This window comes from Trichomycterus rosablanca, chromosome 7 (genome assembly GCF_030014385.1).
Source record: "Trichomycterus rosablanca isolate fTriRos1 chromosome 7, fTriRos1.hap1, whole genome shotgun sequence".
In the NCBI taxonomy this organism is placed as follows: domain Eukaryota; kingdom Metazoa; phylum Chordata; class Actinopteri; order Siluriformes; family Trichomycteridae; genus Trichomycterus; species Trichomycterus rosablanca.
This window is the reverse complement of record NC_085994.1, coordinates 6,064,561-6,076,247: the sequence shown is the minus strand read 5'-3', so window position 1 is coordinate 6,076,247 and position 11,687 is coordinate 6,064,561. Positions and strand designations below refer to the sequence as shown.

General features: G+C 41.3%; 1 protein-coding gene across 2 annotated transcripts; it reads left to right on the top strand.

Annotated features, from left to right (window-relative positions):
- The first annotated feature begins 2,267 nt into the window (after positions 1-2,267).
- nudt12 (nudix (nucleoside diphosphate linked moiety X)-type motif 12) lies at positions 2,268-11,662 on the top strand. Of its 2 annotated transcripts, none has more exons than XM_062998895.1 (7): positions 2,268-2,416; positions 3,961-4,176; positions 5,787-6,361; positions 7,558-7,725; positions 7,807-7,920; positions 8,426-8,625; positions 9,735-11,662. In XM_062998895.1, exons 2-7 carry the CDS (start codon positions 3,971-3,973, stop codon positions 9,843-9,845), a joined length of 1,374 nt encoding a protein of 457 aa, XP_062854965.1. In that variant the 5' UTR covers positions 2,268-2,416; positions 3,961-3,970; the 3' UTR covers positions 9,846-11,662. The 2 variants fall into 2 exon arrangements, with proteins under 2 accessions (XP_062854965.1, XP_062854964.1); XM_062998894.1 differs by having other exon boundaries at positions 5,784-6,361.
- Positions 11,663-11,687: the final 25 nt, after the last annotated feature.

Below are 11,687 nucleotides of genomic sequence, written 5' to 3'. Positions count from 1 at the left end.
AGGTTGAAGACGTGGGAGGTCAGCCTGTCAGTGCTCAGACCATACGCCGCACACTGCATCAACTCGGTCTGCATGGTCGTCATCCCAGAAGGAAGCTGACGCACAAGAAAGCCAGCAAACAGTTTGCTGAAGACAAGCAGTCCAAGAACATGGATTACTGGAATGCCCTGTGGTCTGACGAGACCAAGATAAACTTGTTTGGCTCAGATGGTGTCCAGCATGTGTGGCGGCACCCTGGTGAGAAGTACCAAGACAACTGTATCTTGCCTACAGTCAAGCATGGTGGTGGTAGCATCATGGTCTTGGGCTGCATGAGTGTTGCTGGCACTGGGGAGCTGCAGTTCATTGAGGGAAACATGAATTCCAACATGTACTGTGACATTCTGAAACAGAGCATGATCCCCTCCCTTCGAAAACTGGGCCTCATGGCAGTTTTCCAACAGGATAACGACCCCAAACACAACCTCCAAGATGACAACTGCCTTGCTGAGGAAGCTGAAGGTAAAGGTGATGGACTAAACCCAATTGAGCACCTGTGGCGCATCCTCAAGTGGAAGGTGGAGGAGTTCAAGGTGTCTAACATCCACCAGCTCCGTGATGTCATCATGTAGGAGTGGAAGAGGATTCCAGTAGCAACCTGTGCAGCTCTGGTGAATTCCAGGCCCAGGAGGGTTAAGGCAGTGCTGGATAATAATGGTGGTCACACAAACTATTGACACTTTGGGCACAATTTGGACATGTTCACTGTGGGGTGTACTCACTTATGTTGCAGCTATTTAGACATTAATGGCTGTGTGTTGAGTTATTTTCAGAAGACAGTAAATCTACACTGCTATACAAGTTGTACACTGACTACTCTAAGTTATATCCAAGTTTTATTTCTATAGTGTTGTCCCATGAAAAGATATAATAAAATATTTGCAGAAATGTGAGGGGTGTACTCACTTTTGTGATACACTGTAAATCAGGAGAAATCTCAGTCTATGTAAGGCAAGGCAAGATACAGCTTTTGAATGTGACTGACATTCAAGTCCTCAGATGGCATTTTATTTTAAAAGCAATACATAATGAATCAAGAAATGTATAATGACACTTGCACAAAGTGAAAGCATAAACATGCATAAATGCCACAGCGACAGTGAAAGACAGTGGAAACGTGCTGATCAGTCTGCTACTTTTAAGCAGGTTTTCAGGACAAATGGACATTGAGTTCTCTGGGCCAAAGACGAACAGGACCATCCAGACAACATCTGTAATGGTATGGGAGTGCATTCCAGTTATCACAGCATGGATACCTTTGAGAAGACATGGGGAGACATCGACATATGTTTTTGACAGGGAAATCCATGGTTACTTTATTGGTGGCTCGTTTGAGACTGTTTTGCACCAAAAATGTCCAGAACTTACAACTGACTTTATCACAGACTGGACTGAACAATGAATTTTTTATTTTTTTATTTTTACTAGTTACAACTTTCAGTTCAATTTAATTTTGTGTTTGTATGATTTGTTTAAATCCTATTTATTTAAAGTATCCTCCAGGCCACCCAAGAAGGATGGAGGTCCCTGCTGAGCCTGGTTCCTCTCAAAGTTTCTTCCTGTAATTTTAAGGGAGTTTTTCTGTGCCACTGTCGCCCTCGGCTTGCTCAATAGTCCATTTGGTCAACATTTGGTCTGTTGGTCCTGGATTCTGTAAAGCTGCTTTGAGACAATGTCCATTATAAAAAGCGCTATATAAATAAATTTGACTTGACTTGACTGTTCTATCGCTATATATACCGACAAGTTTTCTTTAAATTGTTTGAATAAATTAAATGTTGTTTTTGTTTGTTTTCTAAAACTGATGAACTTTTTCTTATATTAAAAGTAGCCAAATGTTTCTCTTTAATTAGTGTCCAGGCGGCACAGTGGCTAGGTGGGTAGCTCTGTTGACTTACAGCAAGAAGGTCCTGGGTTCGATTCCCAGGTGGAGTGGTCTGGGTCCTTTCTGTGTGGAGTTTGCATGTTCTCCTCGTGTCTGCGTGGGTTTCCTCTGGGAGCTCCGGTTTCCTCCCACAGTCCAAACACATGAAATTGAGGTGAATTGGAGATACAAAATTGTCCAGAGTGTGTAAAACATGACGTTAAAATCCTGATAAATAAATAAAACTAACGTCTATGGTAAACAGTCCATGTGGCCACTAGAGCTCGTACTTGCACCAGTAACCACCATGAACCCTCCCAGCTCTGCTGTAACACGTGACTGTTTCTCATCAACCTGCGCCTGAGCTGCAACAAAACATGATCGTTCACCTCTGTACTGATTCAGTTTCATTATAAACCTGCTGTTTCTGTCTGTAACTCACTGCAGATCTTTTTTATTCATTTATTATTTTAATCCGCAGATTCTCATCAGATTCTAACCTGTAGAATCCAGGTACATTTTTATTATCTATATATCTAATACTTGAGTGTTATGTGTTGTCATGTTGACTTACTACAGATACCAACTACAGAGAACAAAGTTACTACATATAGTGTTTTTTCTTCATATAAGAAAACACGCACATATAGATTTATTACATGTAAGAAGTTTACATGTTCAAACTTAACTGTTGTCATTTTGTAAAAATGAAGTGCTGAGCTTGTGAATCATTTTATGTTTTGTCTAAACATTGAAGACAACATACAGCCTTATGCAAGTTTGGACACCACTGGTCAAATTCCATGTTTTGTCAGTTTAAAAATGTCAACACAGTTTACAGTAAACAAACTTACAGTAATAGGACATTTTAATAATACATTTTCTGCAATGTTTTCTTTTTTAATTGGGAAAGGAAAATTAAATATTAAATAAAATGCTCAGATGCTTGGTCTTTGTGGGTGATGCATTCACTTTTTTTTACTAGTTTAATCGGGGCGGCACGGTGGCTAAGTGGGTAGCACTGTCACCTCACAGCAATAAGGTCCTGGGTTCGATTCCCAGGTGGGGCGGTCCAGGTCCTTTCTGTGTGGAGTTTGCATGTTCTCCCCGTGTCTGCATGGGTTTACTCTGAGTGCTCCTGTTTCCTCCCACAGTCCCAAGACGTGCAAGTGAGGTGAATTGGAGACACTAAATTGTCCATAACTATGTTCGATGTAACCTTGTGAACTGATGAACCTTGTGTGGTGAGTAACTACTGTTCCTGTCATGAATGTAACCAGAGTGTAAACCATGACGTTAAAAATCTAATAAACAAACTAATATACTCAGCAGATCATGGAATTTGACCGTGGTTTTCCCAAACGCTTGCATAGGACAAGTACAAAGTAGTAATATTTCCTCTAAAATGTAATTATGTTAAAAAAAAAAGCACACTACTTATATTTAGGAAATAATTAATAAATGCATTTCATTTTTGCCTTCATGTACAAAAACATGTTTTGCATAAATTGATTTCGGAGTCGATAAGTTTCCAGTTGTTTTAGTTCAGGAAAACGTGTGAAAATACAGTTTTATTCTGCGGTAATCAGTAAGTGGGTAGCACTGTCGCCTCACAGCAAGAAGGTCCTGGGTTTGATCCCCAGGTGGGGCGGTCCGGGATCCTTTCTCTGTGGAGTTTGCATGTTCTCCCCGTGTCTGCGTGGGTTTCCCTCCCACAGTCCAAAAACATGCAGCCTGGCTAATTGGAGACACTGAATTGTAGCCGCTAGGATGCATAAACCAGTGCATTGTAGTGCCGATCCCAAGCCCGGATAAATAAGGAGGGTTTTGTCAGAAGGGGCATCTGGCGTAAAAACTGTGCCAAATCAATAATGTGGATCACAATCCGCCGGCGATTCCTAACGGGAGCAACCGAGGAAATAGACAGAGACAATATGCTCTAAGTGGTGGATGGAGATTAGGTGTAAAATGTACAGTTAAGGTCCTGACTAGTTTTATTCATGTTGCCTTGTGCTAAACGATAAAGATTGCATTTTCGTTTGTTATTGTTTTCCCAGTGTTTCGAACATGACCAGTATTCAAATGAGCGCAAAAGATGAGATGGTTGAGCGGTTCCTAGATCATGCCTCCAGGGGTGATTTGGTTGGAGTTTCTACCATGATTTCTCACTCCAGTCAGCTGCTCAATGAAAGTGGGAAAGAAGGATGGACAGCGTTAATGCTGGCTGCCAGAAATGGACACTTCGATGTTGTTAAAGCTTTACTTTCAAACGGGTAAGTTTGTGAAATGCTGTTTACATCTTTAAATTTAAACTAGATTTTAGAGAAGTGCTACGTAAGAGGTTATGTTTCTGTGGTAAAGACCAGAAGACTCAAATCCCTTCCAGTTGTGAACTGGTGTAGTAAACATGACAGGGTTAGGCAGTAACAGTCCTGACCTTGGGTAATTAAACACTTTTGGTCTAAACTGGAGCAATGATTGTGAATCTGGCATTATTTTCTAAAGTCAGTGCCTGGCCTAACGAATGGTCTTTTGGCTGAATGGGCACAAATTCCCACAGATACTGTTTGAAATTCTGTGGTTTTGAATTTTAATGTTCAACAAGCTTAAAAATAAGGTAAAGGTTTTAGGTTGTAAAAATATTTGTTACTAAAAATGATAATTTTCTCTGTGAACATGCCAGAGCTACAGCCTGCCAGGAGTCCTACTTTGGACCTTTCGGCCGTGTTATTGTCACTAAACATACTGACAGTGTTGCTGGCCAGACAGTGTTTACCGGTACATGTATCCAATTTTATATTTCACTTACCACCCCTATTTGAGGCCTGAATTTGTATTGTAATGCAACAATTCATCAGTTATCATCAGTTCAGTCATGAGTGCCTAAATAAAATTGTAGGTTATATTTTTAAATATATTTATATTTCTTGTTTCTACACTCACTGTCCATTTTATCAGCTCCACTTACCATACAGAAGAACTTCGTAGTTCTACAATTACTGACTACAAACCATCTGTTTCTCTGCATGCTTTGTTAGCCCCCTTTCATGCTGTTCTTCAATGGTCATGACTCTCCCAGGACCACTACAGAGTAGGTATTATTTGGGTGGTGGATCATTCTCAGCACTCCAGTGACACTGACATGGTGGTGGTGTGTTAGTGTGTGTTATGCTGGTATGAGTGGATCAAACACAGCAGCGCTGCTGGAGTTTTTCAATACCATGTCCACTCACTGTCCACTCTATTAGACACTCCTACCTAGTTGGTTCACCTTGTAGATGTAAAGTCAGAGACAATCACCCATCTATTGATGCTGTTTGAGTTGGTCATCTTCTAGACCTTCATCAGTGGTCACAGGACGCTGCCCATGGGGCGCTGTTGGACTATTCTCAGTCCAGCAGTGACAGTGAGGTATTTAAAAACGTAATCAGCGCTGCTGTGTTTGATCCACTCATACCAGCACAACACACACTAACACACCACCACCATGTCAGTGTCACTGCAGTGCTGAAAATGATCCAACACCTAAATAATATCTACTCTGTAGTGGTCCTGTGTGGGTCCTGACCATTGAAGAACAGGGTGAAAGCAGGCTAAAATAGTATGTAGAGAAACAGATGGACTACAGTCAGTAATTGTAGAACTACAAAGTGCTTCTATATGGTAAGTGGAGCTGATAAAATGGACAGTGAGTGTAGAAACAAGGAGGTGGTTTTAATGTTATAGCTGATCGGTGTATATGCTTGGATTATACTGCTTTACTCTTCCCAAAAAAGTATTCTCTAAGTAAATACATGTTAAACACATTAAAAACCTTTAAATTTTCCTATTTGATAACACTTAGTAAAAGCTTTTGCCTAACACATTCTTCTTTGTTCAGCAGGTGTAATAAAGACTCTGTGAACAAGTCGGGCCAAACTGCCCATGACATAGCAAAGTTCTGGGGCCACAGACACATTGCCAGTTTGTTGTCTGATGGTGGGAACAGCCGACTTGATGAGATTCTACCAGACACACGATCAGTGGAGCATGAAAATTACTTCAGTAGAGAATATCTTGACAGAATGAGTGATAAAAGGACAGATACAGAGTGGCTTTTAGCTAAACAGTCCTCTCCTGAGACAGTCTTTCTTCTATTTCATAACTTGGACCCTCTTGTTACATCAGGGCCGGAGGAAACAAACACTACTCAGCCGAAGATAAAACTGTGCAGGCTGAGAAGGGATGCTGTCGAAAATCTGCTGGAAAAGAGTGACATGCTGGTTATTTTTCTTGGAGTAGAAAAGAGCGACGGTTCACCCACTTCACTGGTGTCAAAAGACGAGGATAAACTTGTTGCATGGTTTGCTCTGAAGGCCAAGGAAGATCCCACAGACAGTCTTCAGCTTACAAAATCCAACAGTTTCTTCCTTAAGAGGCCGATGCCAAGTCTCTTCATGCTGAATGAGGATGAAGCAGGTAAGAAATTTATGATGACTATTTAAAAAATTTATAGACATTTCTTTATTGTAGTTTTTTTTTTGTGTAATGCAAAGAAAACCCCAAAAATAAAAGAGAATTTTAACTCTCTTTTAATTCTCTTTTGGATTTAATTCCTTTATTTAATTGACAAAAGTACAAAAAAGTCAATTTTATGTTTTGGCTGACCCACTTGATTGTATTGTGTACATGTAAACACATTTTGAATTTGATGTCTGCAAGAAGATGCCTCAAAGAAGTTTGGACAGGGCAAAATAATTTATTTATTTATTTATTAGAATTTTACCGTCATGTTTTACACTTTTGGTTACATTCATGACAGGAACGGTAATTACTGGTTACACAAGATTGATAAGTTAAAGTCTTTATTGTCAAACACAGTCGTGGACCATTTAGTATCTTTAATACACCTCACTTGCATGTCTTTGGACTGTGGGAGGAAACCGTAGCTCCCAGAGGAAACCCACACAGACACGGGAAGAACATGCAAACTCCACACAGAAAGGACCCGGACCGCCCCACCTGGAGGACAGGGCAAAATAAGATTTAAACGTGTATAGAATATTCAAGTAAAACATGAAGCACACCAGCGCCGAGATTCTGAACTCCTCGGTTGAAACTCAGCGTTGCCACCGGTCGGCTGGGCGCCATCTAGTGGGCACAATTGGCAGTGCCTGCAGCAGACACTGATTGGCCACCGTGTCTGCTATGGGGCGGGATGACCGGACTATGTGGTTGGGGTCTTCAAACGCTGTGCAAGGACCCTTGTTATCAGATAAAGGCACCTGTGCAGAATGCATGGGTGAAAAGAAGGGGTTCACTAGGACTGGGCATGTGTGTCGGAGGAGGCCTGAGCAGCAGCATAACCTCCTCAAATGCAATCAGGGATCCCCCAGCAGCGGAAGATTGATTGATTACGCTAAATCGGGAGAAAATGGGAGAAAAAACATGTTTCTGCCCCAGCTTTTTTGAGTCTATTGCAGGCATCAAATTATAAAATTACAAAATATAATAAAGTTGGCCAGTGAAACATTAAAAGTAATTTCTTTCGTCAGTTAAATAAAGGTTCAAGAAAATGAACAATTCATTGATTTAATTGCATTTTACAAAATGTCCCAACTTTTCCAGGACTGTACAAGATACAGTAAAATACACTGAATTTGATTTGGGTTTAGGTGTAATTGCACAAGCCAGGTCTGTTCTTGCATGGCACAGTCGATACAGTTTCTGCCCAACATGTGGAAGCAAGACGAAAGTTGATGAAGGTGGATACAAGAGAACCTGCCTGACTGAGGACTGCAAGAGTCTACAGGGCGTCCATAATACATGCTATCCTAGAGTTGGCAAGTAACCTTCCGTTATTGTTGATCTATATTAGAAGCCATGGTCAGATTCAGCACTAGCTATTGGGCTTTATATTGCAGATCCAGTTGTGATCATGCTGGTGCTTCACCCAGATGGAAATCAGTGCTTGCTAGGAAGAAAGAAGACATTTCCTCCAGGAGTGTTTTCATGCCTTGCTGGTTTCATTGAACCAGGTAAACAGAAGTTCTGCTAACAGAAATAATCATTCTGTAAGATTTGTTTATTAGGATTTTAACGTCATGTTTTACACTTTTGGTTACATTCATGACAGGAACGATAGTTACTCATTACACAAGGTTCATCACTTCACAAGGTTATATCAAACAGTCATGGACAATTTAGAGTCTACAATTCACCTCACTTGTACATCTTTGGACTGTGGGTGGAAACCGGAGGTCCCGGAAGAAACCCACGCAGACATTGGGAGAACATACAAACTTGGGATCCACCCCAGTCCGCCCCACCTGGAGATCGAACCCAGGACCTTCTTGCTGTGAGGCGACAGTGCTACCCACTTAGCCACCGTGCCGTACTCTGTATGAATGTAGGGCCCAGTTAAAACACACTTTAAATGTTAAATCACTGTAGATTAGGTAGAAAAAGTGAGATATTTTCATTTCTTCATGTTGGTGAGACACATACCAAGAAAAACCTTTTCATATTATTCCTGTTATACAGGTGAAACCATTGAGAATGCAGTGAGGCGAGAGGTTCTAGAAGAGAGTGGCATTACTGTCGGCCCTGTCCAATATATTTCGTGCCAGCCTTGGCCAATGCCGTCCTCACTCATGATTGGTTGCTTTGCAGTAGCAATCAGTACAGACATTAAGGTCGATCAAAATGAGATTGAAGAAGCTCGCTGGTTCACAAGGCAAGAGGTAAGGCTCAGTGTGTGTTTTCATTTTTTATAAAAACTTGCTTTTCTTAAAATCATCATAATTCTGAACTTTAATTTGCTTTATTTAATGAATATAATAAAGTTACTGTGTTATCCATGTGCTCTTTCTCATCATAGATTAAACCAAATGGTTGACTTTTCCTTAAAACACTTATACATCAGTTTTGTTCAGCTCACCCACTCTCACCTACTTATCAACATATACACCGATCAGGCGTAACATTATGACCACCTCGTTTCTACAATCACTGTCCATTTTAGCAGCTCCACTTACCATATAGAAGCACTTTGTAGTTCTACAATTACTGACTGTAGTCTATTTCTCTACATACCCTTTTAGCCTGCTTTCACCGTGTTCTTCAATGATCAGGACCCCCACAGGACCACCACAGAGCAGGTATTATTTAGGTGGTGGATCATTCTCAGCACTGCAGTAACACTGACATGGTGGTGGTGTGTTAGTGTGTGTTGTGTTAGTACCTCACTGTCACTGCTGGACTGAGAATAGTCCACCAACCAAAAATATCCAGCCAACACGCCCCATGGGCAGCGTCCTGTGACCACTGATAAAGGTCTAGAAGATGACCTTCATGAAGATGAACTCAAACAGCAGCAATAGATGAGCGATCGTCTCTGACTTTACATCTACAAGGTGGACCAACTAGGTAGGAGTGTCTAATAGAGTGGGCAGTGAGTGGACACGGTATTTAAAAACTCCAGCAGTTCTGCTGTGTCTGATCCACTCATACCAGCACAACACACACTAACACACCACCACTATGTCATTGTCACTGCAGTGCTGAGAATGATCCACCACCTAAATAATACCTGCTCTGTGATGGTCCTGACCATTGAAGAACAGAGTGAAAGCAGGCTAAAAGGGTATGTAGAGAAATGGACTACAGTCAGTAATTGTAGAACTACAAAGTGCATCTATATGGTAAGTGGAGCCGAAAGTGAGTGTAAAAAACAAGGAGCTGGTCATAATGTTATGCCTAATCAATGTATAATTACCTGATTGTTAAGCACATGATCATTGTGTGATTGCAATAGCAGTGAACCATAATTTCTTTCTCATGTCTTTTGCAGGTAATAGACGCTCTTGTGAAGCATCACCATCCAGTTTTCACGATGCCCCCAAGACAAGCCATCGCCCATTATTTAGTGAAACACTGGATCGGTATTAACTCAAACCTTTGAATAAAGTTCAACTCCTCTTGTTTAACAGATGGAAATGGACACCACACTACCAAATATGTTTTCTAAAAATAACAGACCATTATAAGTAAAAATATATGAAACAAAATTATAAAAAAATATTTTTTGTCATTTTACACTAAAAAGCCAATCAAGTCAACTGGCTAGAGGCTTAATTTTCAAGGCACTATATACAGAGGTACCTTGAAACTCAACATCAGTTGGTTTTGGGAGTGGCGTTGAGTTTAAAAGGCATTGAGTGTTAAGGTATTTTTTCCCATAAGGAAGTATGAGAAACCTGTTAATGCGTTTTATGGTGCTGTGGAACTGCATATATTTTAGGCTAATGTAAAATAATGGGGTTGTTTTTGACACTCATACACGGAAAATAACACAAATATTATATAGAAAACACTGAAATACAATTAAAAACAATGAGTGAATTTACATATACAGAAATATGTTTTAATGTTTCAGTGAACAAAAAGCACCAAACTGGTTAATTTGCATGTGTCGCATTGTGTATTTTAATCCACCATGTTCTGTTTGTCTTCAAACAAGTGGATTGTGTGGATGATTGCATCATCCTTCCTCTCCACCAACGCCCTGCTCTGATTGAGGAGAACGAAGCTAACCCACGCCCCCTCCGACACGTGGGCAGCAGCTGTATGCATTTTATCACCTGCACTTTGACGAGTGCAGTGCAGCTCAGCGTTGTGTATGGAGAGGACACACCCTGAGAGCACTCTTTTCTCATCTCTGTGCAGGCGCCGTCAATCAGTCATGGGAGAGAGACCCCATCTGGCTTAGTCCCGCCCATATCTGAACAACAGGCCAAGCGTTGTTCATGTGGCTGCTCAGCCCAGCCGGCAGGCAGAACTGAGATTCGATACGATGTATTCGAGATCCCAGCTCTGGTTCCAGCGTGTGTTTTTACTGCTGCGCCACCTGAGTGGCCTTATTTTTAGCTTTTTTTATTTTTATTTTTTACCCCTTTTTCTCCCCTTTTAGCGCATCCAATTGTTCAATTAGCATCGTGCTTCCTCTCTGTCTATGCCCAACCCTGCCCTGACGGAGGTGATTGAAGCTAACCAATATCCCCTCCGAAACACGAGCAGCAGCCAGATGCATCTTTGCCACCCACACATTGACGAGTTTGGCGCCACCTAGCGTTGCATGCGGAGAGACACACCCTAAGGGCACCCTCTCCCATCTCTGCGTAAGCGCCTCCAATCAGCCGGCAGAGAACGCAATCGCATTCTGACAGAGACAGACCCATATCCGGTTCTTTGTCCCACCCCCCACATAAGCAACCGGCCAATCGCAAAGCAAGGCTGGATTCGATACCACGCTCTCAGAATCCAGCCCTGGTTGCAGCGCGTTTCTTTTTACCGCTGCGCCACCTGAGCGGCTTATTTTTAGCTTTTTAATAGTACAGTACATTTATGCCCCTTTCGGCTGTATGTTTTGCCAAAACACTTGACACTGCATCCTGAACTCGTTACTACATTCTAAAAAGTATAGTAACAACGGTATTGTTTTGGTGAGGTGTGTGTTTGTGTTGGAGACATCCTGGGGCCAGATGTTTTTTGTGACATATCAACACATGTAAAATGTAATTAGAGCGTACACCGATCAGCCATAACATTAAAACCCCCTCTATGTCTCTACACTCACTGTCTGTTTTATCAGCTCCACTTACCATATAGAAGCACTTTGTAGTTCTACAATTACTGACTGACTACTGATTTGTGGTGCTTTTTTGCCATACTTCGCAGTTGGGGCATTTTGTAAGTTGCAATTAAAACAAGAATCAATAATTTGTTATCCGTTTGTCTTTCTCTA

What these genes read in the sequence shown, in the direction of transcription:
- nudt12 (XM_062998894.1), top strand. Translation starts at nt 3,971, where the DNA reads ATGACCAGTATTCAAATGAGCGCAAAAGATGAGATGGTTGAGCGGTTC. An exon ending in TGCTGGTTTCATTGAACCAG is followed by an intron (nt 7,921 to 8,425) that starts GTAAACAGAAGT and finishes CCTGTTATACAG; the next exon opens with GTGAAACCATTGAGAATGCA. An exon ending in GCTGGTTCACAAGGCAAGAG is followed by an intron (nt 8,626 to 9,734) that starts GTAAGGCTCAGT and finishes TGTCTTTTGCAG; the next exon opens with GTAATAGACGCTCTTGTGAA.